Here is a 27,364-nt window from a genome sequence, read left to right on the forward strand (position 1 = left end):
CCTTTCTTCGATTTTTACATTCTTCATCATACCATTTATCATTGTTGTTAATTTTCTTCGGTTTTCTATTTGAGATTTTTAGATTTGATAGTGAAGTTGAAGGTTACATATACTGTTAAGATTTTCTACTGCCAAGTTTACACCTTCACTATTACAGTGAATGTTTTGTCCAGGAAGTTGTCTGAAAGGGATTGAATTGTTGTGCCTAATATTTTTGGTAGGTTTCCAAAACTACATTCCTTAGTATTTCCAAACTACATCTATAGCATTTCTTAATGTTACTCAGTTCCTTTGGCTTTGATGCCTCATGATTAAGTATTGCTCTGTTCAAGTAGACTGTGTTTTGCTGTGGTCTGATAGGGTGTCAGTGGGCTGACTGTGAACGCTTTGAGAGACTCTGGTTTGAGGTCAGTGATAAAGTATCTACAGTACTACTGCCAAGAGATGAGCTATAGTGTACCTACCGTAGGAGTCCCCTCGAAGCCTACCATTGACTATGTACATAACCCAGCGTGCGACAGAGCTGCAGGAGTTGTGACCCATTGTGTTGTTATGCTGTCAAAGTTGTACCTGGGGGGGCAAATGGGGGAGGGAATGCTTTCACCTCCAGGCAGGTGTTTGTCCCCTTGTGTGCTGAGGGTGTCAGTTTTGTCCGTTCTGACATTTAGGTCGCCACAGACTAGTACATGTCCCTGGACCTGGAAATTTATTGATTTCCCCTCCAGGATGGAAGAAGCTGTCTTTATTAAAGTATGGGGATTCTAGTGGGGGATATATGTAGCACACTAATCCCCCCACATATATTCTGTTTGAGATCATTTCCTTTGAATTTCTAGCCAAATGTAAAATGTTCCTGTTTTGATTAATTTAATGGAGTGAGTAGGTCTGCACTGTACCAAATTAGCATACCCCTGAGTTCCTCCCTGTTTCACACCTGGTAGTTTGGTGGATGGGACTACCAGCTCTCTGTAACCTAGAGGGCAACCAGTGGGCCTGTCTCCTTTACCAGGTTCTTGTAGGATGACAATGTCTGTATTTCAGATTTTTTTTATGAAGTCCTGGTTCCGCTCTTTAGGCAGAGGGCAGCTGACCTCAGGCTTGCATATTCCAGGATGAGATAGTGAAGACTTTGTGTTCCATTAAAGTGTCCAATGTTGTTGGTCGTGTGGTTTGGCCTCAGGCCAGTAAGTTGTGAGAGAGCCTGCTGAGCATCTGGTACATCCATGGCTTGGAGTGGCGGGTCAAGAGTGGAGGTTGGCCCTGTTTGCCTGCCTCACAGCCTGGCCGTATCGTGTGACTTCCATGTGAGGCCCTCTTTGCGGGCCGACTCACATCTAGGGTTGAAATCCTGTGCAATTACTTTTCACTTTTTTAATGCATGGGGTGGCAGGAGGGGCAGAGGTCTGAGAAAACCTGAGTCTACGCCTTCACTATGGTGAATCACTAAAACAATACCGAAATACACTACGGAAAAAGAAGGAACAGCACGTCAGAAATCAGCCCAATGTAATTGAATAATCCATAGACTCTAACCACTTCTGGGAAAATTGGAAAACGCAACGCAAACAACAACATGAAGAATTATCTATCCAAAATGGAGATGTATGGGTAAACCACTTCTCCAATCTTGTTGGCTCTACAACAATGAACAAACAGCAAACACATTTACATGATCAAATACAAATCTTAGAATCAACTATTAAAGACTACCAGAACACACTGGATTCTCCAATTACCTTGAATGAGCTACAGGACAAAATAAAAACCCTCCAACCCAAAAAGACCTGTGGTGTTGATGGTATCCTCAATGACATGATCAAATATACAGACAACAAATTCCAATTGGCTATACTAAAACTCTTTAACATCATCCTTAGCTCTGGCATCTTCCCCAATATTTGGAACCAAGGACTGATCACCCCAACCCACAAAAGTGGAGACAAATTTGACCCCAATAACTACTGTTGGATATGTGTCAACAGCAACCTTGGGGAAATCCTCTGCATTATCATTAACAGCAGACTCGTACATTTCCCCAGTGAAAACAATGCACTGAGCAAATGTCAAATTGGCTCTTTACCAAATTATCGTACGACAGACCACATATTCACCCGGCCTCACCCTACTAGAATCTGAAGTCAAATGTCTACTGTTTGCTGATGATCTTGTGCTTCTGTCACCAACCAAGGAGGGGCTACAGCAGCACCTAGCTCTTCTGCACAGATTCTGCCAGACCTGGGCCCTGACAGTAAATCTCAGTAAAACCAAAATAATGGTGTTCCAAAAAAGGTCTATACATATCTTGGCCTAAACATCAGCGCCACAGGTAACTTCCACAAAGCTGTGAACGAGCTGAGAGACAAGGCAAGAAGAGCCTTCCTTCTATGCCATCTAAAGGAACATAACATTCGACATACCAATTAGGATCTGGCTGAAAATACTTGAATCAGTTGAAAACCCTGTTGCCCTTTATGGTTGTGAGGTCTGGGGTCCGCTCACCAACCAAGAATTCACAAAACGGGACAAACACCAAATTGAGACTCTGCATGCAGAATTCTGCAAAAATATCCTCTGTGTACAACGTAGAACACCAAATAATGCACGCAGAGCAGAATTAGGCCGATACCCACTAATTATCAAAATCCGTAAAAGAGCAGTTAAATTCTACAACCACCTAAAAGGAAGCGATTCCCAAACCTTCCATAACAAAGCCATCACCTACAGAGAGATGCAGCTGGAGAAGAGTCCCCTAAGCAAGCTGGTCCTGGGGCTCTGTTCACAAACACAAACACACCCCAAAGAGCCCCAGGACAGCAACACAATTAGACCCAACCAAATCATGAGAAAACAAAAATATAATTACTTGACACATTGGAAAGAATTAACAAAAAACCTGAGCAAACTAGAATGCTATTTCACCCTAAACAGAGAGTACACAGTGGCAGAATACCTGACCACTGTGACTGACCCAAACTTAAGGAAAGCTTTGACTATGTACAGACTCAGTGAGCATAGCCTTGCTATTGAGAAAGGCCGCCGTAGGCAGACCTGGCTCTCAAGATTGTAAATACAACCCATATTTATGCTTATTTATTTTCCCTTTTGTACTTTAACCATTTGTACATCGTTACAACACTGTCTATATACATAATATGACATTTGTAATGTCTATTCTTTTGGAACTTCTGTGAGTGTAATGTTAACTGTTCATTTTTATGTTTTTTTTCACTTTTGTATATTATCTACTTCACTTGCTTTGGCAATGTTAACATATGTTTGCCATGCCAGTAAAGCCCCTTGAATTGAATTGAATTGAATTGAGAGGGAGTGGATTTGAGAGGTAGAGAGAGAGCAGAGAGAGAGAAAAATAGAGATGAGAGAGCAGAGAGGTAGAGCGATAGAGGTAGAGAGAGAAAGAGAGAGAGAGGGGTAGAGAGAGAGCAGAGAGAGGTAGAGAGAGAGGTAGAGAGAGAGAGAGAGAGAGAGGTAGAGAGAGAGGTAGAGAGAGGTAGAGAGGGAGGTAGAGAGAGGTAGAGAGAGAGAGACAGAGAGAGAAAGAGAGAGAGAGAGAGAGAGAGAGAGACAGAGAGAGAAAGAGAGAGAGAGACACAGAGAGACACACAGAGAGAGAACATCCTGCTTCATCCCTATACTCTCAGTGGGGGACTCAATTCTCTCCACAGTCCCACTGCTAGCGGACAGGCATCAGCGCCAGCTATCAGCTAATTTACATGCCCTGTTATCTGGAACCCAGCATCACACCTACCCCTGACTGACTATAGTGACTTCATCTTTTCCTGCCTAACTTACAGTGGGGTGATAGAATAACTTGTCTTTTCTTTAACAGCTTCTAGAGGTTTACATTTAAATCTCAAACCAGGATCGGTGTCCCTGGCTGAGCTGCCCTCTATATTACCAGAGGAGAATCATATCTGAATCGGATTTCGCACAGCTGATGAAACCGCTTGCAGGGGGAGAGTGAGAAATCGGACAAAGTGCAACATGACTACAAGCCCCTCATTCATCAGCTAACGCTTCTCTCTCTCTCTCTCTCTCTCGCTCTCTCTCTCTGTCTCTCTCTCTCTCTCGCTCACTGTCTCTATCTCTCTCTCTCCCTCTCTCTCTCTCTCTCTCTCTCTCTCTCTCTCCTCTTCTCTCTCTCCTCTTCTCTCTCTCTCCTTTCTCTTCTCTCTCCTCTCTCTTCTCTCTCTCTCTCTTCCACTGTCTCTCTTCTCTCTCAAATTCAATTCAATTCCAATTCAAGGGGCTTTATTGGCATGGGAAACATGTGTTAACATTGCCAAAGCAAGTGAGGTAGATAATATACAAAAGTGAAATAAACAATACAAATTAACAGTAAACATTACACCGACATTCTCTCTCTCTCTCTCTTCTCTCACTGTCTCTCTCTCTCTCCTCTCTCTCTCTCTCTCCTCTCTCTCTCTCTCTCTCTCTCTCTCTCTCTCTCTCTCTCTCCACTGTCTCTCTCTCTCTCTCCTTCTCTCTCTCTCCTCTCCCCTGTCTCTCTCTCTCACTGTCTCTCTCTCTCACTGTCTCTCTTTCTTCTCTCTATCTCGCGTTCTCTTCAAAGAGGTTTATTGTTGCTCCGTTCATTGACTTGGTTTCGTAAGCAGCACTATGCCAGGCTAACAAGTATCAAAGGACATGAACATCTACGCAGGCACTCAAAATGACCTTGGTGGTATAAATAAACAATGTTTTAAAACCGCTTAATGTCCTAAATGAATGTGTGAAATAAGACTTCCAACTTACTGGGGGAATTTGGACATGAATTGGGCATCAACTATGGCCTCCTCCTCTGATCCCTCCATGCAGAAAGGGTGTAGGGTTTTAATTTCCCTACAAAGATAGATACAGTAGGGCTGGTCAGTTTATAACATTCAGTTAATGAGCAGGTGGATAAATAGCATGTGTAGACTGTAAAGTACCAACGACTTCCAATGAAGGATCTGTAAACATAACGTACATGTTAATAATAACTACGTTAGTACATATGAATTGAAAAACAAGTCAGCAGTGATAGGAGTATTCAGTGGATGTGAGACATCTCCAACTGCTCAATAATATCACACAGCATAGCCCAAGTACAGTACAAACAGTCTACTTGTTGACATTTCTAGCTGGAATAAAGGTACGTCAGCTCAGTTCCTCTCTGGACAACTCAAGGTTAGCCTCTCTCTCTCTATCTCTCCTGAAGACATCCTGAGGGTAGGTAGACAGGACTGAACCCTGAGGTGTCAGTAAAAGAGTTTATGTGTGCGTGTGTGTGTGTGCGTGCGTGCGACGGTGTGTGTCGGTGTGATGACAGTATACATTTACATTGCCTTTCAGAATAATCAACAGCTCAACTATATCAACTGCCATCCTATTCTGTACGTATTTCTACACATCTTCAAGTCCCACTCCTCCTGCTGCTTCCTCTGACTGAGCTATTTAACCTCTTTACAAAGCTTCCAATGCTTTCCTTTACCTTTTTTCAAAAAAATATGAAAAAAGTCCCTTCTTTAATTTGTTGAATATTTTTTAATGCGTTTTTAAATAAAGTCAAACTTAATATTCAACCAGCCAGCTTATCAATGTTTCTTTGCAAAGCAGGCCATAAATATTAATGAGTCCTCCGCTCAGACCTGAAAGGGCCGGCTGTGCATCGTCTTTCTCCGCTAAGAAAGAGGGTTTATCACAAATAAAAAACCCTGGGTAATTTTTCACAGAAATAATTGCCCTGCATGTGGTAAATGGTGTTATTTTCTGGTATTTAAAACTTTGGCAGGGTTCCGTGTGTAATGATTTGCTGGCTGAGGCTAATGCTGGCAACCAGACAGGGAAAGGGAAAGCAGGCTGGACTGGGCTACCTCCACACGTGTCAGAGGGGTAACCACAAAACCAACTGGAAGGCTTTAAAGTAGAAAAACACTGTGAGCCGTTATCCATCACAGCTCTCTTACCGTAGCTGGGGCCTGGGCTGGGCTGGCCACTATGTTACTGTAAAGTGAAAGTCAAAGAGCAGCTATGTTTGTGGTATGGAGAACATGGCCCTCAACATCACTAGCTGTAAGAGTCATGAGGTTTCTTAACTCCATGTCAAATTAGTAAAGACGTCAGACACGGCAGGGCCTCCTGTTCAGAAGAGCATTTCGCGCGCGCCGGGGGCGGGGCGGCGGCCGCTTTCAGCAAGCCGCCGTTTAGCTGTTTAAATCACAACACAGCAGCAAGCCTCTCTTCAGAAGGCAAACTCTGAACTAAGATCATACTGCCTGCTATATGTTTACAGCCATCCAATGGCTGTCTGTGGCTGACTGGCTGAATATACAGTACTGTACGTACTGTATATAACAATCGGAAATCTGTATTTTGAACGCCGATTTGGACGATTTTTTATTTTACACCTTTATTTAATCTTTATTTAACTAGGCAAGTCAGTTAAGATCACATTCTTATTTTCAATGACGGCCTAGGAACGGTGGGTTAACCACCTCGTTCAGGGCAGAACGACAGATTTTTACCTTGTCAGATCGGGGGATTCATCTTGCAACCTTACAGTTAACTGGTCCAACGCTCTAACCACCTGATTACATTGCACTCCATGAGGAGCCTGCCTGTTACGCGAATGCAGTAGAAGCCAAGGTAAGTTGCTAGCTAGCATTAAACTTATCTTATAAAAAACAATCAATCATAATCACTAGTTAACTACACATGGTTGATGATATTACTAGTTTATCTAGCGTGTCCTGCGTTGCATATAATCGATGCGGTGCGTATCGTTGCTCCAATGTGTACCTAACCATAAACATCAATGCCCTTCTTAAAATCAATACACAGAAGTATATATTTTTAAACCTGCATATTTAGCTAAAATAAATACAGGTTAGCAGGCAATATTAACCAGTGAAATTGTGTCACTTCTCTTGCGTTCATTGCACGCAGAGTCAGGTATATGCAACAGTTTGGGCCGCCTGGCTCATTGCGATCTAATTTGCCAGAATTTTACGTAATTATGACATAACATTGAAGGTTGTGCAATGTAACAGCAACATTTAGAAATACGGAACGGTTCCGTATTTCACTGAAAGAATAAACGTCTTTTTTTCGAGATGATAGTTTCCGGATTCGACCATATTAATGACCTAAGGCTCGTATTTCTGTGTGTTATTATGTTACAACTAAGTCTATGATTTGATAGAGCAGTCTGACTGACGCGGTGGTAGGCAGCAGCAGGCTCGTAAGCATTCATTCAAACAGCACTTTCCTGCATTTTGCCAGAAGCTCTTCGCTGGCATCAAGCCTATCAACTCCCGAAATTAGGCTGGTGTAACCGATGTGAAATGGCTAACTAGTTAGCGGGGTGCGTGCTAATAGCGTTTCAAACGTCACTCCGCTCTGAGACTTGGTGTAGTTGTTCCCCTTGCTCTGCATGGATAATGCTGCTTCGAGGGTGGCTGTGTCGATGTGTTCCTGGTTCGAGCCCAGGTAGGAGCGAGGAGAGGGATGGAAGCTATACTGTTACACTGGCAATACTTAAGTGCCTATAAGAACATCCAATAGTCAAAGGTATATGAAATACAAATGTATAGAGAGAAATAGTCCTATAATTCCTATAATAACTACAACCTAAAACTTCTTACCTGGGAATATTGAAGACTCATGTTAAAAGGAATCACCAGCTTTCATATGTTCTCATGTTCTGAGCAAGGAACTTAAATGTTAGCTTTCTTACATGGCCACTTTTACTTTCTTCTCCAACACTTTATTTTTGCATTATTTAAACCAAATTGAACATGTTTCATTATTTATTTGAGGCTAAATTGATTTTATTGATGTATTATATTAAGTTAAAATAAGTGTTCATTCAGTATTGTTGTAATTGTCATTATTTACAAAATAAATTAAAAAAATCGGCCGATTAATCGTATCAGCTTTTTTGGCCCTCCAATAATCGTATCGGTATCGGCGTTGAAAATCATAATCGGTCGACCTCTAGTACGTAGTGACTGTAAAACTATGCCCACATATTTTCCAATAGTACTGTATTTTGACTGAACTTCTCAGCTCTACACTGTGAGGTGTCCAGGTCTGGGAAGGAGCAGAGCAAAGAGAGTTGTTTTTCCAGACACCTCAGTATACAATAAATACTGCATCTCCCGATAGGGACCAGGCATCCCAGTAAAGTGTTTAGACTTTGTCCAAAATGGCACCCTATTCCCTATATGCAGTAGTGCACTACTTTTGACCAGAGCTCTATTGGCCTATAAAGGAAATAGGGTGCCATTTGGGACGATTCCTTAGACCAGGGTGGGCACCTGGCGACCGTGCCTTTTGTAGTTCCACGGATCAATTTCTGGCTTAGGGCCCCCAAAATGCTAGGGCTGCACTGACTGCATGTGTGGGTATGGATGTGGGTACGCAGACCCACAAGTCACTGCGGCTGCTCATGAGATCCGTTTTTTGTGGCCCCCACCCCCATCAAAGTTGCCCATCCCTGCCTAGACTAAGTCTGTTCAGGAACATGGGAGCTATAAGCTCTTTCCCCAGCGAGAGACTGATGGAAAGTCCAGACGTATAAAGAGCATTTAGTCAACACTGCTGTTCCTGTTAGAACGATGGGACGAGATCAACACGACACACAGTTCAGACTGCATGATCGGACTCACTTGGCTGAGAGACACTACACACACACACACACACACACACACACACACACACACACACACACACACACACACACACCACACACACACCACACAACACACACACACACACACACACACACACACACACACACACACACACACACACACAGAGAAGTGCAAAAGCAATGACCTTGACTGAATGGCGTACTAAATACTGACTGAAATAATAACAGGGAAGAGGAGCAGACGAAATACTAAGAGAAGCGATGGGGAGAGACGAGTGACAAGACAATCATGATATTTAATGATGGCAAGGCAACACAGAGAGGCCCAAGCCAAATAATGGTGGGAAGAAGGGAATCAAAGTATGGCTCTAATCGCAATTAGTGTGAGTGTGACCATTTTGACTTTCTCCATCCCTAACTACACTATTCTATTCAGTCTGTTGAGTTGCCAATTTGTCCTTGATTTCAGATGGGGATCAGGAGTTGTGTGTAGTGCGGATTCTGCGTTGAGCACCACATCCAGGCAAAGGCTACGTCCCAAATGGAGCCTTATTACCTGCACAGGGCAGTACCTATGGATCCTGGTCAAAAGTAGTGCACTAAATAGGGAATAGGGTGCCATTTGGGAGGAAGCCCAAATAATCAACTGATGGGGCCCCAAAACGTCCAAATCAGATGATTACAACGTGTCGCTCCCAGAGGCCTCTCAGCCAAACCTTTATTGCTCCTCCTGACCCCTCTGATTTTCATTAGAGATATCCATTTTGAAATAAAGAGTGGAGGTAAGGTACACAGACTGCTCTGTCTGTGCGTGTTCAATTTCCTGTTGGTTTGGAGGATTCAAGGGGAAAACAAGAGGTGTGATAAGTAGACTACCTCAGCATCCATCCAGCTATCTGGTGACCTGGTCCCTGGACGTATCCCAAACGGCACTCTATTCCCTATGTGGTGCTCTAAAGCCTATAGGGCCCTGGTCAAAAGTAGTGCACTATAAAAGGAATAGGTTGACATGTGGGACGCAGCCTCTGTCTGTGCAGCACAGCAGAACCCTAATATTGCCCAATATGGAATATGACACCAAGCTAGGGTAAAGATTACCCTACCACCACTGTATAACAACTAAAATATGTTCAAAGTAACAAAATGATTTTTTTGGAGTCCCTTATAAAGAGGTCAAGAGGAATATACTACAGCAACAACTTGTGGATTCTTTCGATATGGTTGAAGGGTAGGAAAAATTGAGAAGGTGATAAGATGGTGTCCTTTCCAAAATGAGTTTATGTTCTGATGTAAATCTTCTCCTTCAACCATAAATCAAGGGTATTAAACATGACTGTATGCAGCTGGACTGAGTTTTCCATTAGTGTACACTTGCAGCAGGGCATTTTAACTCCTGTGTTTCCAGATGTGTGTCTCAAATGGCACCCTATTTCCTATATAGTGCACTATTTTTGACCAGGGCCCATACGGCTCTGTTTGGATGTAGTGCACTATATAGGGAATATGTTGCTATTTGGGACGCACAAATACGTAATATGTTGCCATTTGGGAAATAGGCATGATTTCAGATTTTCCAGACCTGGTTGGAGGCATTTACTTGCCCAATAAGCCTGCTTATGAAATATATCTGAATGACCAATTTTGCATAAAGCTGCAATTCATCTTCAAACTAAGTTTACTTTTACGGTACTAGGAGTTTTTATACACTGTATAAGCAACTATATGGTAAACATTCTGAAAACAAGCTCTGCAGACTACAATGTGACATGCATTGGGACAAAAGATAACTACACTATGACAATTCACAACATGTTACAGTAACTACTTCCACTGTAACATACGACTTAGTGTCATTGGCTATCAATATATAAATATCTGAGTATGACAACGATGTGAACATGTTCAATATTCAACAACTCAAGAGCCCCCTGGGTCCTCTGAGGCCTCCTTCCCTTAATCATGTTGAGTTTCCATTTCCACTCCAGCCTGAAACGACTAAGAGAGTTAAACCTCCAGGAATTTCAGAGAAACCACTCATTACCACATCCAAATTGTTTTGTGGGCATGAAAAGGACAGTATTACAGTATTTATTGAACTGTTTCTCTGTGGCTGAGAGGAGGAACTGAGCAGCAGCAGTAAAAATTGAAATGTGCTGTTATGTGCAGTGCATTCAGAAAGTATTCACACCCCTTGACTTATTCCACATTTTGTTCTCTTACAGCCTGAATTCAAAGTGGATTAAATACAAGTGTTTTCTAACCCATCTACACACAATACCCCATAATGAAAAAGTGAAAACATGCTTTTAGACATTTTTGAAATGTATTGAAAATGAAATACATAAATATCTAATTTACATAAGTATTCACACCCCTGAGTCAACACATGTTAGCATCACCTTTGGCATCGATTACAGATTATAATCTGTCTGGGTAAATATCTAAGAGCTTTGCACACCTGGATTGTACAATATTTGCACATGATTATTTTTTACATTTTCAAGCTCTGTCAAGTTGGATGTTGATCATTGCTAGACAGCCATTTTCAAGTCTTGCCATAGATTTTCAAGTAGATTTAAGTCAAAACTGTAACTCGGCCACTCAGGAACATTCATGTCATCTTGGTGAGCAACTCCAGGGTATATTTGGCCTTGTGTTTTAGGTTATTGTCCTGTGTCTGGAGGAAAGCAGACTGAACCAGGTTTTCCTCTCGGATTTTACCTGTGCTTAGCTCCCATTCTGTTTCTTTTTTATCCTGAAAAACTCCCTAGTCCTTGATGATTACAAGCATACCCATAACATGATGCAGCCACCACTATGCTTGAAAATATGGAGAGTGGTACTCAGTAATGTGTTGTATTGGATTTGCCAAAAAGTTAATTGCTTTGCCAAATGTTTTGCAGTATTACTTTAGCGCCTTTGTATTCTGTACAGGCTTCCTTCCTTTCACTCTGTCAATTAGGTTAGTATTTTGGAGTAACTACAATGTTGTTGATCCATCCTCAGTTTTCTCCGAACACACTCATTCAACTCGGTAACTCTGTAAAAGTCACCATTGGCCTCATGGTGAAATCCCTGAGGGGTTTCCTTCCACTCGGGCAACTGAGTTAAGAAGGATCCCTGTATCTTTGTAGTGACTGGGTGTATTGATACACCATCCAAAGTGTAATTAATAACTTCATCATGTTCAAAGCGATATTCAATGTCTGCTTTTTTACTCATCTACCAATAGGTGCCCTTCTTTGCGAGGCATTAGAAAACCTCCCTGGTCTTTGTGTTTGAATCTGTGTTTGAAATTCACTGCTCGACTGGGGGACCTTACATATAATTGTATGGGTGGGGTACAGAGATGAGGTAGTCATTAAAAAATAATGTTAAACACTATTATTGCACACAGAGTGAGTCCATGCAACTTATTATGTGACTTGTTAAGCACAGTTTTACTCCTGAACTTATTTAGGCTTGTCATAACAATGGGGTTGAAAACTTATTGACTCAAGACATTCTAGCTTTTCATTTTTAATTCATTTGTAGAAATTTCTATAAACATCATTCCACTTTGACATTATGGGGTATTGTGTGCAGGCAAGTGACACAAAATCTCAATTTAATCTATTTTCAATCCAGGCTGTAACACAACCAAATGTGGAAAAAGTTAAGGAGTGTGAATACTTTCTGAAGGTGCTGTATATTCTACTTAGCTGCAAAGCAATAGATTCCTTGCTAGCATGTTAAATCTGCTACATGACAGTATCATTTGACTCCTTAAAAGGATTATGCAAATGACCGCTCATCACCGCTCGACAAGACAGAGAAAGAAGACAGATAATTTATGCACAACGCACCTTTCAGGAGATATCTAGAGGGGCTAATCACCTGAACCATGGAGTTTTATGTTTTATAGCTATACCTGGGATGGGTTCAAGCTCGTTTACATTGTCTCTACACATCTTCAAGCATTTAAACTATCATTTCTTAATTTCCAGAAACATACAGTTCATTTAATGTTAGAATTTTCCCACCACTACGGCTCGATGTGAAATCCAAGAAGGTCACATTTACACAATGCAGCTCATTTTAATATTTTGTTTTTCAAACATATATTTTGCATAAACAGAATTGTTTCGCTTTCAGTTGAAATCTCTTTTTAGAAACGGTTACTATGCAGAGAGAAAAGAGCTTGAAATGTTTAGGGGGCTGAAAAGTCTTTCCTTTGAGGAGAGTGAGTTATTCAAGTCTTTGTGAGAAGTCTAGGTACTAGTTTCTAAATTGGGCTTCTATGATTCTGTTGTTAGCTGATTGATGCTGCTATTGCACTCTGGGCCAGAGTCTAAACGCATTACTGGTCGCTGTATTTGTTTGTTTCTGTTCACTGTGTTCCTTTACCCCTTATTTTGAACATACTCATCAAGATTTATATAATTTGTTACAAGTAAGTCAAATCCATACTAAGAAAAGGGGGAAGTTATGGTTGGAAGCAGAGTAGTAAATTGTTAAATTCTTGCAGGTAATCTAAATGCAAACTAGCAGCAACTTATCATGAGAATGGATTTCTCTACCATCTGGTCCAATAACAGGGGATTTGTCTAGTGGCAAGCAAAGAATAGAATGATGGGAGAAAGATTAGCAGGCAAGTCCTACAGTTGGATAAAATGTCTTTTGTGCAAACGAGAACAGATGACGCCTTAACAATTACACCTGTCAAAAACTCCAGAAAGCAATCCATCTCTGGGCAGCTCAGCTGAAAACCATGGCTGGGCTACTTTATAGCGAAACAATATTTTTAAACAATTGCCAGCACAACATTCTGATCCATGACAAGCTCTGGAAGTCACATTTCACTTTCAATGCGTAACCAGAAACAACTTGGGCCCCTGCTATTCAGTGGTAAGTACAACAAATGCAGAATGTCTAAAGTGGAGAGGAGGAGGGAGATAGGAGGCACTGCTCTGTGTGTGTGTGTGTGTGTGTGTGTGTGTGTGTGTGTGTGTGTGTGTGTGTGTGTGTGTGTGTGTGTGTGTGTGTGTGTGTGTGTGTGTGTGTGTGTGTGTGCGGTATGTGTGCGGGCACGCAGTGTGTGTATGTGTGTGTGTGTTTATGGCGTTTGGTTGCGACAGGGTGACAGAGCATGTAGTTTTCTGGCTTTGGATGTGTGTCGAGTAGGATCGAAGCCAAGCTGCTTCGGCTGCTCCTCTCTCTCTCTGTGTGTGTGTGTGTGTGTGTGTGTGTGTGTGTGTGTGTGTGTGTGTGTGTGTGTGTGTGTGTGTGTGTGTGTGTGTGTGTGTGTGTGTGTGTGTGTGTGTGTGTGTGTGTGTGTGTGCGTGCGTGCGTGTGTGTGTGTGTCGCCAACGTCCTCTTGGCCTATGAAAGCTGTCCTTTATGCACCAGTTCAATCCCTGCTCTGAACTATCAAAGAGGGGTTGTTAACTATTTATCTTGTCCATCTCCCTAGAAATAAAACTTCAAACACAATGTTCAATTGGCAAATACAAACAGACAGAGACAGACAAAGTGTCAACTGAATTGAATTCTGTGTTATTCTGCCCAGTCCACACAACATCTTGTTGTTCTGGAGGTTTGGGATTGGATTCATGGTATTTCTGCCAAAACAGAACAGTGGTTGGGACCTTTGCACTTGGATTGTGACCACAGCCCTAATCATGGCGGATTTGTATTCCGTTCTCGTTGCGGTAGTTTATACTCAACACAATATACAGTATCTCAATGTATAACACAAAAATAAATACAATAACAGACTGCATGAAGTATACTGGCACTAAATGGTTAAAAGGGAGTCACTGAATGGTTGAAAAAGAGTCAGTCACCTAATGTGCAGAGAGTGTTACACATGTGCAGAACTCATCAGGGATACTTCATACATGTGAGTGGATGTAGTCAGGACAGGAGTCATGAAAAACCACCAGGAGGAATGAGCTCCTCAAGTTGAATTTGGACAGGTACCAACCTCCGCAAGCAGCCTGCATGAGATCCCATTATGACAAGCAGGAAGAAAATCTGAGTCCCCAATGACACCCTGTTCCCTTTACAGTGCACTACCTTTTGACCAGAGGTAATCAATCAAGATAAAGGTATTCATAGCACAGATGCGTATCAACACAAAACCGAATTTGCACTGCATGACAACATCCCATGACACATAGTGAGAAAAGTGAAAAAGGCATCACTGGTGCAAAAACAATTCAACAGATGATTTTTCAGACCCTTTTTCCCCTCATGCACCAACATGATTCACTAAAGTGTGTAGCTGTGGTCTATGCCCCGGACCAGTACAGCCAAACTACTATTTCAGCACAAGGACATTTGGTACTCACATGATGAGAATACCTTTACTTGTTTATGGGGTCCAGACAGAGAACAACACGGGCTGAAGTCTACAGAACCCTGTGATGTAGTGAGAGAAGAGAAGAGAAATGCTATTGACCCATAACCCATCTGGGCCAAGCAAAGCCATTTAGTGAGCTCATTCCTAGAGAGACGGAGAGAGAGAATACAATATTCCAACTGTGCAGCGCCTGTTCTCAGAGCTCCAGTGAATGTAATATCATGTAACTGTAAACACACACACAGGCCTCGTCTGGCCTCAGTGACTGTATACAGCAGGGAACACCAGGACTCAATCTTGACCTTTATATTAAAGAGAAATAAGACGTTTCAGGGGCACAATGTGACCCTGATACAAAAATCCGTGGTAATTTACCGACTACCCAAACTTGCACCGGCCAAAGCGCAACACCGCGCCCACGGAAGTTAGTTTCTTCTCCGCAACGGGTCTGGATCCGAGTACTTTGCTGACGATTTCTAGAACGCAAACACATTCTAACCGTTCTGATTGGTCCTAGAAACAGATGGGTTGGGCCAGAGCCAGAACACACGTGAGTAAAGTGGATATTTGGCTTTGATACTCTGATTTGTTAGAGATGATCCAATCGCTGATGACTTTGTTTTGTGCAACACCCCTCAGTGTGAAGTCACCACAAACCGCTGCTGTATGATGCAGTCGAAGGATTCTGTTTGAATTGTCAGGCAACCAACTGGTGACTGTCTGTGAGCTCCATTAAAAGTACAAGTTACAGCCCATTTGGTGATGTGCATCAGTAGCAAGATGTGAAAGAGACGAGAGAGAGAGAGAGAGAGAGAGAGAGAGAGAGAGAGAGAGAGAGAGAGAGAGAGAGAGAGAGAGAGAGAGAGAGAGAGAGAGAGGAGAGAGAGAGAGAGAGAGAGGAGAGAGAGGACTGCTACAAACCTGTCACCAGTTCTTATTTAAAGTAGCCCAGCGAGGCTCCCAGCTCCAAGAGAGGAGGAGAGCAGGGTAGAACCTTTACCTTCACCATGATCAATAATAAAAGGCATTTGTCCTTTCACGTGATGTATAATTATAACGCAGGACCAAGGTTATCCAGCCGCATATTATAAAGAGAGGAGCTACCGACAGCTACTCCACACAAGCCTCGCAGTCCACACCCGCCAGGCCGCCTTCCAAACCCTCGTGTCTCAGGGTTGCTTGTTTTCTGCAGGCCAAAGCTGTTCAAACCAATTGCAGTTCGGTGTGAAAGCAGCAATCGGGGTCAGCGAGCAGGTCAGGAAGAAAGATATAGTGTATCGATTTCACGCGGTGAGCACAGAGCGCGGAGAAGAGTGGAGCAGGGGCAGACGTGGCGGGCTAGAGCGCGGCAGGATGGAGGGTGGAGGGGGCGCAGGCAGAGTCATGCCTCATTCCAATCAGAGAGGAGGGTTCAAAAGGCGAACGCTTTTCGGGCCGAATCATGATGAATTGGGGCCTGATGAGTTCTAGTGTGACTGTGCCACTGCTAAACCCTGTATGAGGAGCCAGGAGGACCCAGTGTATTCTACAAGCAGAGAAGATGCTGGGAGATTACAGCACACGTAAACATGTCAACTACTGCCGCGACGTAATGATGAAAACACAACTCCACACACAAGGCAGACACGCACAGACACAGACTCCCTCTCCATCGACAACACACCACCACCACCAACCTGACACAACAAAACACCTAGTTATTCCGTTTGCTGGTCCACTAAACCAGTAAACCAGCTGGGTGACAGGCTATGATACAGGCCTGAGGAGTGGCCTATACGTTTTAGCCTGCTGGCTCACTGTTCTGTTTCTGCCTCATATCATGCTCAATAAACACATCTTAGGCCCAGATAGCATAACAGGACCGAGAGAGAGAGAGTGATTAATCAAAGAGGCGTTAAACAACACTCAACTTTGGTAAATCATGTGGATGTCCACCACAACGCAGCAAGCCCTGCTAAATCTTCATCGCCTATTAAGGCATTCCCCATCACCTCTCTGATTCAGAGGGCTTGCGTTGCCTCTCCCTCTCCTCTCCCTGGCCGCCGAGCTATAACTGACCCATTATTGATAATAATACAAAGTGTTTGCCTACCCACACACTAGACGGGGACACTTATTTCCCATGCCTCTTAAATGCCCGGGCTAAAAGCAATGAGGGTAAGGCTTGTTTTTTTTTAATGGTATTATGAAATATTCGCAGTGGAGAATCGCAGTGGGGCCTGCTGAATTCACGACTCTGTTTCTCACATGACGGATGACAACACCAGGGCACGGAGGACTCCCCCCCTGCATGTCAGCAGCTTTACTGTATTGTTATGACCGCTTTACTAGTCATGCAATTACTAGTCATGCAATATGCACTGAGGACGGGCGGCAGGAACAGTGGAGACGCATAGCAAGGCAAACCCTTGACAGATTGAGAAGCCATTTGCTGGATGTGACTGCTGCTCAGTGCTCAAACCGCCAGCGTCCCAAATGGCACTCTATTCCCTATATGGTGCATGTTTTGACCAGGCCAGGGCCCCTCTACAGGCAAGAGCGGAAATAGGCTGGGAGTGTGAATTTTATCATTCTTTATCCCATGGTAGTGAAGTGTAGTACTCAGATGCTGTAAAAGGTGATTCGAGTCATATTTCATAGACGAAGTAACAAAGGTGTTAATTTATGGAATAAACGTAATGTGACGAAATGACTTTGTAAATAGATTGGTGGTTTTCAAAGCACTACCTGAATGTAGCTTCAAGATGGCTTTCTCTATTCAAACAAGTATACAGATGCCGTATCTTAATTTGAGCCAGTTTGCTACAGCAGGAAATAATCCTGCAGCAACAGGATGTGTGAATTGTTATGTGGATTATAATACATGTAAATGTTTTGTTGGGGTTGATGCATTTTTTGTTAGGGCAAATCAAGTCTGACATTTTAAAGTGGTAATTACAAACTTTAGAAGCCCTTTTAAACCTTGAATACACTACACGTTTGGATTCCATGCTGTGGAGGAAAATTCTGAGAAACAAAAGGGTGATCAAATTAAGATCCTACATCTGTACCTACGGTATGGCCTTTTTGTCCCACCTAATAACATCATTTTGCAACTGTTTTCAACTTGGTATTACGCCACTATTCTAAAAGAAGATATATATGGTGTTATATCTGGTCTTATTCATGGCTCTCGCACGTGTTTTACGACATTATACCTTATCCATTAATCATTTCTGTATTACTTGCCACGCGTAACACTTTTATATAGGACTACAAACTTAAGGTACGGTAGACGGCCAGGCAGGGTGTGAAATACATGTGGGAGAGCGAGAGAGCCCAAAGGAGGAGAGGTGGAGAAGGCCAACACACTTGGCAGAGAGGAGGAGTGGGCATCAGTCCAGAAATGGATAAGAGGACAACCTTCCAGGAACAACAAAAATAATGAAATGAATGAGAAACGCTCTGGCCAGCGGATCCCAACCAAGCACACTTGAAAAGGGAAAATCCTTCAATACTGGACTGTTCTAGCGGAGAAAGCAACTCAAACAAAGGACTATTTTCTAAATAAAAAAATCACAGGGCATAGAGCTGACAACACCAGAAAGAAGCACAGCACCAGCAGCAAGGCCCAGAGTAAAATCAATACAAAGTGAAGGTATTACATCGCAGACACATCCGTACCTGTTTTTCAGCCCACAAAAAAACTTTCCCCAAGAGTGACTACCTACACTGATTGCAGCAGGATATGTTCGAATCTTAGCACTTAATCATAATGTAAACTGTATATTTTTATATTTCAATATTGTTCCGATACAGTACTGCTGAATGGTCATCAAACAGACAGAGAGGAGGGTTGTGTAATTCTTAAGAACGAAGAGAATTCTTTCTTCTTTCATGAAAAGCAGGCACAAATCCTGGAGCTTCACTCAAAAAGGCCTGGTAATCCCCCCTTAAATCCCACAGGAAGGGATGAATAGGATACAGCACTCTGCTACCCAATCAGAGGGCAGGCTGACACCCGCAACATATCCTCCTGTTGCTACAGTGTCTGATCAGTAGAAGAATGTATAAAATAGTCAGCGGACCTGTAGATTAGCTTAACTCATATGGAAATATATGTGACATTACCATAAGTGGCAAGCATTCCAATGCTGGGAAAATGATGAAGCAAGTGCTTGAAATACTGGCATGTCAATAATGGAAACTACAAAATGATCTAACTACTGTATGTGAGCTAGTGACATTTTGCCCTTCAGCAGTCTATGAATGTGCTGTTATTAACCTCCTGCCCAGTTTCTGTCAGAACTGTTTTGTGGCTTGCTGTAGACATGCCTGTGCGTGTGTGTGTGTGTGTGGTGGTGGTGTGTGTGTGTGTGTGTGTGTGTGTGTTGTGTGTGTGTGTGTGTGTGTGTGTGTGTTGTGTGTGTGTGTGGTGTTGTGTGTGTGTGTGTGTGTGTGTGTGTGTGTATCCCAGTCCCGCGGTCCAGATACACTCTACTCAGTTAGCCATGATGGAGTCTTGCTTTAGAAAATGAATGCATGCCACTCAGGTAGTCTATATCCAGCCAGCCCTGGGGGAACAGGGCCCAGTGAACCCCAAACCCCCTCTGTGTCTCTGGGCTGCTGGTCCCTGCCTGCTGGGTGGGTGGGGGTGGGGGGGGGAGTGAGGGTGTGTGGGGGGAACACTGATTCGACACTAGACATGCTCCATCTCACCCAGGACTTAATGGAGCTGGACATCACAGTTTTTATCCGAAGGGTACACATCCCTCTGTATGTGGTGTGTGCATGTGAGAGAGAGAGAGAGAGAGAGAGAGAGAGAGAGAGAGAGAGAGAGAGAGAGAGAGAGAGAGAGAGAGAGAGAGAGAGAGAGAGGGAGAGGAGGAGAGAGAGAGGAAGGAAAAAGAGGAGGAGAGGAGAAGAAAAAGAGAGAGAGAGAGAGAGAGAGAGAGAGAGAGAGAGAGAGAGAGAGAGAGAGAGAGAGAGAGAGAGAGAGAGAAAGTGAGGATGGCTTGTAAGAGAGAAAGACAAGAAGATGGGGGGGTGGAAGGTGAATTCATTATGCAGTGTGCACAAGTATACTCTACTACATACTGATTTAAGTAAAACATATGACTGTATTTCGTTACATAATGTCACATGCAACCGCTACACATTTTGCACTTAATAACAAACGAACGCAGCTCCATCATTCCTGCATGAACATGCAGAGAGAGAGAGCAGAGCACAGTACCAATTCATGATGCACAGAGATAGCATAGCGATCCGTGGGATAACCATGACTTTAAGCGCACAGTGCGGAGTGATTCTTCACATCAATGATTTTCACAAGCCATCACCCATAGAGGACGGGTGCCATTTCTCTTGCTTTGAGAAGGGTCTTGATGGGGAGCCCATAACCATTAAGTTCCATTATAGAGCAAAAAGGCTGCCAGTTTATCTTCTGATCAATGCTGCTAGCTGTCAGACGGAGAGGGAGGCTGCAAAGAGACTATCTGACGGACACACCCAGGCTGCATCCCAAATGGCAACCTATTCCCTACATAGGGTTCTGGTCAAAAGTCGTGCGCCATCAAAAGTAGTGCACTGTGTAGGGAATAGGGTGCCATTGGGGACACACACGGTACTGTTGGAATAGGGCAGCTCTAGTCAGAACGGAATCAATCCAAATGAATACATTTACACTGAGCAGCCTGTTATCAAACACACCGTCATGTTTCTAGATACTGATAACCAGCGGCCAGGCTGCTGCACTACATCTTAGAGAGAACCAGCTTTCAATTCAGTACAAAATGCTCATCCAAATACTCTATGTTCGACAGTCATAAGGATGCAACGGAAATTCATTCCAGAATGTACTAGTACTGTATGAATATCTAAAGAAGATTAGATCCACTACAGATGTAGGATCTTCATTTGAGCCAGTTTGCTGTAGCAGGAAAATAATCCTGCAGCAACAGGAAATGTGAATTTTAGATATTCATACAGTATGGACATTTTTGTAGGGGTTGTTCCATTTTTCATTAGGGCAAATCAAGTCTGAAATTTCAAAATGTAAATTACAAACTTCAGAAGCTTCTTTAAAACTCAAATCCTCAGCAAATTCTCAACAGAAAAAGAGTGACCAAGTTAAAATCCCACATCTGTACTGTATTCTGTATGAACAACGGGGAGTTAAGAGTGAAATGGAAATTCATTCCAAACTGTTCTGGAAAGCAAGAGGGTATCTAGGGTAGGATCAGAGTTGTGGTACTGTTGTTAACTTCCTAGCAGGCAGGCAGTAGCTGGTAGGCTAGCTAGGCTAGCTAACCCCCTGAATTGTGTCCCCCTCAGTAAGGACTTGGCAGGAGCTACTCCTTCCTTCAGTCTCTCCATCTGTTACCATCCAGCATTCCTTCAAAGTCAAGCAGGTTGCAGCAGAAAGGCAACAATCCCAGCCGAGCCAGCAGCGTCTAGCACAATTAATCAAAAACGCCAGGCCGATAGTGATGCACAGAATATTTCGCAGAAGATCTTGAGGCAAAGTTTCAGCTTAAAGCAATGAAGAATTGTCTAAATGCGCTGCTCAGGAGACTAGAATAGATCAGTACTGGTAGGTAGAACATAGACAGCAAGAAACACAGACAACTGCTTTGTCCAATACACTTGGACCACGAATGTTAAAATGTCCATCTTCAAATCAAATCCAATCCAATTGTATTGGTCGCACGCACATACTCAGCAGATGTTATTGCGGGTGTAGCAAAATGCTTGCGTTCCTAGCTCCACCAGAGCAGTAATGTCTAACAACACACAACAATACACGCGAATCTAAACGTCAAACAATTCTGATGAGCAGAATGCAACATGTACAAGGTGTCAACAAAACGGATCGGTCACCCTTTATATTAACTCTATGTTCACAATGTATACATTACACATCCATAAGCATGTTATAAACATGACATTATCTAATAAGTAGGTTTAGATAAGTAAGAAGGGAATGTTAACCTATAAAACAGACTGATTACAGGCAGCAGCTCTTTTCTCCTGGTCTTTCTTGCCTGTTGAAGACCAAGGCTGTGTTATGACAAAACACCTCTAATAGAACTCTAAGCATCCTCTGGTTTCGCTCCTCCTTTTTGAGATGCCAAATTCATTTTTCTTCTCTACTGATTAAACATTTACCTACCACATGCAGCTGTGCAACAAGCAGATATGTAAATCTCTTTTTGAGCTTATCTCCATATCAAATATTCTGGGAGATTTCAGACTTGAGAAGCGGGAGAGAGGGATTGTGTGCTGAGGTCTACAGGAAAACCCCCAGCATTTTCAGTCAGATGGCAAACGCAAATACCATCACCTTTTTAAGCTCTCGTGTATATCAAAGAGCAACATATATATCTGAGAGCAGTGGACGGCCTTGTACTGCCAAAACAGGCAGCACAAATCATATAGGGCAGAATGCTCGCGGTGTACACTACACCACGTTCACATGTAGGAGACTGAACCGGCCTGTTATTTCTCGGAGTATTTGACATTTGGGGGAATTAAGAGCAAGGCTGAGGAGGCAGCGGAGCAAAGGGAAGGGAAGGGTTTGGCTGTAGCAGAGAGAGAGAGGGCTAGAGGGAGCAGCTCATGTGTAGCTGCCATCAATGGCTGCTGAGTGAGACACAGTACAGTCACTGCTACAGCTGCTGTAACAACCCACCAAGTAAACCAGGGCTTGGACCCTGTGGCTGAACTCCTCCTCTACCATGAGAATAGAGAATGAAAATAGTACGATTCACCGCGGTGTTGTTTTGTGATATATAACAATAATCTGTTTTGATTTGTATTATCCTAGATTCATTCATCTTCATTAACTCAACTCAGGTTGAATAGTACATGTGTCCACTCTCTCTTCAATCACTTCGATCACTAAATAAATACAAATATTACTGTAGCTCTAAACATAAAAAATATCATACTGGATACATCCGTTCGGCCATACCGTAGGCTAATTATGTGGGAAAATTCAAATGAAAGATTTTAATTTCTTCAGGATTGCTATTTTACAGTTTATGTGTACAGCTAACAGATCCAAGATTTCATTAGAGCATTTCTATAAAATAAAACTCAAATAATTAAACAATGCTCTTTTATGGAAACAGAAAAACACGACTTCATTCACCTTCCCCATTCAAATCTTGTAGCACTTTGCTAATTAATTCTATTGAAACGAGACTAATTAAATTGGCCTAATATGAAGCAGCTGACTGCCATCTCTGCACACAGATACAAAGCTTGTTAATAGTCAGGTTATCTGGCCAGTCCAGTCCACAGCCACAGTGACAAGCCTCATTACTACAGTACAGCCTCTCTCTCTCTTTCTCTCTCATCGCCCTCTCTCTCTTCCTTTCTTTCTCCTCTCTGCTTCCAGCATCAGCCTGGGCAACAACAGCTAGGAATTCCCACAATACTAACTAAATACAACACAATGTAAAGAAATGTGGAGTAGTTTATCCCCCTCCCTAAATGGTGAACAATTTGTCTTTATTGTAAAAAAAAAAGTTTTGAGTTCCTCTTATAAGCACCTTCCTTTTCAAAGCAGGCCCCAATTAAACGCATTCAAACAAAAGAGCTTTGGAGAGGCAGCGGTCCTCCTCAGTCCTCAGCCGTGGCAGGTTCCCATGACAGAATGGGAATTCCTTGACTCCGGAGTCACGGCTTCACAGCTCTGAGGAAGGCAGCTCCGCGCTGCAGCCGCAGGCCGGCCAGGCTCTGGGGAGAGGAGAGGAGCAGCCTGGCTTTGTTCTGCTAATCTGCAGCCTGGATCCTCCTATGTGGAGTGGCAGCACTTCAGCTGCAGGCCCGGAGAGAGGAAGAGGGGAAGGGAAGAAGAGAAGGGGGACTGCTGCCTTTCACTACATGAATGAATGAATGCCCCCTCCATCTCATTACGATGATGCAGACCTGTCATAGGCTGGTTACTTCTAGTACCTCATGCTCTTTTTAACACCACCATTCATGTTTAGTATGTAAAGAGAAAAACATTTGTAAAGCAATGTATACCCTTCTTAACCAGTATGATCGGGAACATTCATGTGTGTCAGCAGCACAGAATAATGGTGTTTTATTATAAAAACATAGATTAAAGAGATGACAGGATGAGAAAGACCTCCAGGGGAAGTCAGTCCTGAAAAATTGCCGAATTACAGAACTAAGCATATTTCATGTTGTGCACCGCCACTGTCTGACCACAGTCAGCTGTGTGTCCAAGAGCAGAACCATTCTGGGCACAGAGCAACATCAGGAGAAGACAATCTGTTTGGGAAATGTAATATCCTCATCCAATACAGACAGACAGTGTGCCTCCCTGCCAGGCTAGATGCTGCTGTAATACACCGCATCAGTACACAGTCACACAGCTGACTACAACACAGTGTTACAGCTGACTGTACATGATACCACAGAATAGGAATCAACAATGAAAGAAAGCTTTGCAGAGCCAATTGCACTATGCTGCTATTTTATCCTCTAGTAAAATGTGGGTTTTGCTGTTCCTATAAATAAGATGAAGTAGCTCAACCGCAGTGCTCTGCCAACAATATATTGAGAATATGGGAGTTAAAGAGAAATATTAGGTTGTATTAGCCAGCCATTTTACGTCTGGCAATTCAATACATTGTTTTTCGGGCAAATTAGTTCATCTTGAATGATTTTTGACTGAGAATGTTTTTGCATCAAATCTTTCTAACATGTCCTGTCATAATAATATTCCCTGTAACTGTATGTTTCCAAATCCTCATTCCATATGTATTCTCTCCAGAGCAGCAGACTGAAGGGGAAAAAATTGACTAAATATAGCTATTGAATTCCTTCCTTTGCCCTGAATGAATTCATCTCAGGCAGCTACAGTAGGCAGCAATTTAAAACTGAGCTAAAATCTCCTGCAGACCAGAGGTATTTACAACATTGTGTGTGTGTGTGTGTGTGTGTGTGTGTGTGTGTGTGTGTGTGTGTGTGTGTGTGTGTGTGTGTGCGTGCGTGCGTGCGTGCGTGCGTGCGTGCGTGCGTGCGTGCGTGCGTGCGTGCGTGCGTGCGTGTGTGTGTGTGTGTGCGTGTATTTTTGAGTTCCAAAAATAAGCATACGTATAATGGAGCCTCAATGGCAATAATTGTGCTTTTAAATAAATGACCATGATAGAAATAAATCCCACCAGCATATGGGTATGAATGGCTGCTTGGGGTTCTATTCATATTCATGCTTTTTTGACTAAGCAATATTGTCAGACCTGTGTTACAACAAAAATAAAAATGCAGAGACACTAGTGGTACTACTTATACAGGGAATGGTTCAAAAAAACTATTTTCTAGGCTCTTAAGTGCAAAACTTGAGAAACAGAATCTCTTTATTCAACTGACTGGGAGAAAGAGAGCTCTTTTCTTAGCAAATGGTGAGAAGAGCCATTTGTATTGAAGTAAAAAAAAAAAAAAAAAATAAATAAATGTGTACTGCCTGGCTGGGTGTGAAAGCGGTTTGAAATCAGCCCCTTTTGTCTCTGAATTATCTGAAAGGAGTCCAGCCAGCTCTGGCCTGCGCCTCATCACATCTAGTTTACACTGCAGACTTAGCAGAAACAGATCCTTTCTACTGCAGGTAGTGACCCATTAACTATATTGTGAACATATGCAAAAGACAAGTTGGGGGAGACAGGCAGGTGTCCAGAACCAGAACAGGCCTACGCTCAGAGAGCAGAAACGCCGACGCTATGTAACACTTGTTCTCAGCACCGTAGGAGACAGCCCATTGAGAGAGGCGAGAGGAGGAAAGGGAGAGGGAGAGAGAGGGAGATACAAAGAGGGTGGAGTGGGGGAGAGGCGGAGGCTGGGAGCAATTTCCTCCCAACTGGTATTCTAATGCACTTCTACTGAGGCAGAAAGCGACAGTGGAGGAGATTCCTCTCCTTCTAATCAATGTATTTAGCGAGCTATATGGATAAATGTCCCTGCCCTGATTGGAGAGGGCTAGTTGGGCTTGTTGGCTTTGTGTGTGTGTGAGGGAGAGGGAGAGAGAGAGAGAGAGAGAGAGAGAGAGCGTACAACCAGGGTTACAGAGGAGTACAGCAGTCGTCTGACCATTCAGCATCCATCCCTCCCTCCACCCTCCCTCCCGCCACCCTCCCTCCACCACATAAAGGCCCAGTTGATGTTTATTTATTTGCCTGATGTCAATACTTTACACAGTCATTCAGGATGGAACATCCAGAAAGCAGCCTCTCTGGAGAGAGGGAGAAATGTAATCTGGGCTTTTTCCTCAGGACCGACCAGGCTGCTAGTGCTGCAAGTGCCGTTACGCTGCTCCGACTGCTTCTTTCCCTGAGAGAGAACCAACTACATGTCAAGTGCGGCATCAGTAAAAAAAAAAAAAGCTGCAGATGTTGGCTGGAGCTTGGGCTGCATCCCAGATGGACTGTGTTACTTTGTTAGAGGGGAGAGTGTCATTCTATAAGCAAACCGTCGAGGGCTGAGATAAATAGAGATATATTCCTTTGTTCAGCTCGGACAGAATCATCATAGACGAAAATGGATTTATTTCACCGTGTGTTAGAAATAAATATGTTATTGCTTTGTGTTTTCTCTCCCTCTCATTTTCATCAATGATCATCTACAGTAATATCGCACTGTTTCTTTTATTTGTTTATATGACGGGAAGCACGTACAACAAACACTACCTACAGTAACCCCCAAAAAATAGATGCTTGGAGTCAAATATTGATAGAATATCATCCAAAAATAAAATCACAATATGTAACTGTATAGATTTTTTGCCCCATCACTAACCATTATAGTAACAAATAAATCACAGCTTTTCAGAAATATAGGCTACATAGTTGAAGTCTCGTACCCAGAGCCTCTCCCATCAGACCAGATGGAAATACCAAGCGCCATAGAAAATGGAAAATCTCACAAGGAGTCGAGAGGAACACATTAGAAGCGCCATGCTGTACAGTACCATTCACCCAATCAATCATCTTTACAGCAAATATAAAATACAAGTCTGGAAGCTTCATTAAATGGTACCCGCAAAACACCAGTCTCAACGTCAACAGTGAAGAGGTGACTCCGGGATGCTGGCCTTCTAGGCAGAATTCCTCTGTCCAGTGTCTGTGTTCTCTTGCCCATCTTAGTATTTCCTTTTTATTGTCCAGTCTGAGATATGACTTTTTCTTTGCAACTCTATCTAGAAGGGCAGCATCCCAGAGTCGCATCTTCACTGTTGACGTTGAAACTAGTGTTTTGTGGGTACTATTTAAAGAAGCTGCCAGTTGAGGACTTGTGAGGTTGTCTGTTTCTCAAACTAGACACTCTAATGTACTTGTCCTCTTGCTCAGTTGTGCACCAGGGCCTCCCACTCCTCTTTC

At 43.0% G+C, this 27,364-nt stretch overlaps 1 protein-coding gene across 1 annotated transcript in view; it reads right to left on the bottom strand.

Annotated features, from left to right (window-relative positions):
- LOC111968986 (neuronal PAS domain-containing protein 3-like) overlaps positions 1-27,364 on the bottom strand; it is a 160,797-nt gene that overhangs the window by 91,626 nt on the left and 41,807 nt on the right. Inside the window, exon 2 of the mRNA XM_070445274.1 lies at positions 4,774-4,860. Coding sequence (XP_070301375.1) covers positions 4,774-4,860 — 87 coding nt within the window. The remainder of the gene's footprint in view (positions 1-4,773; positions 4,861-27,364) is intronic.

This window comes from Salvelinus sp. IW2-2015, linkage group LG9 (genome assembly GCF_002910315.2).
Source record: "Salvelinus sp. IW2-2015 linkage group LG9, ASM291031v2, whole genome shotgun sequence".
NCBI classification, from domain to species: domain Eukaryota; kingdom Metazoa; phylum Chordata; class Actinopteri; order Salmoniformes; family Salmonidae; genus Salvelinus; species Salvelinus sp. IW2-2015.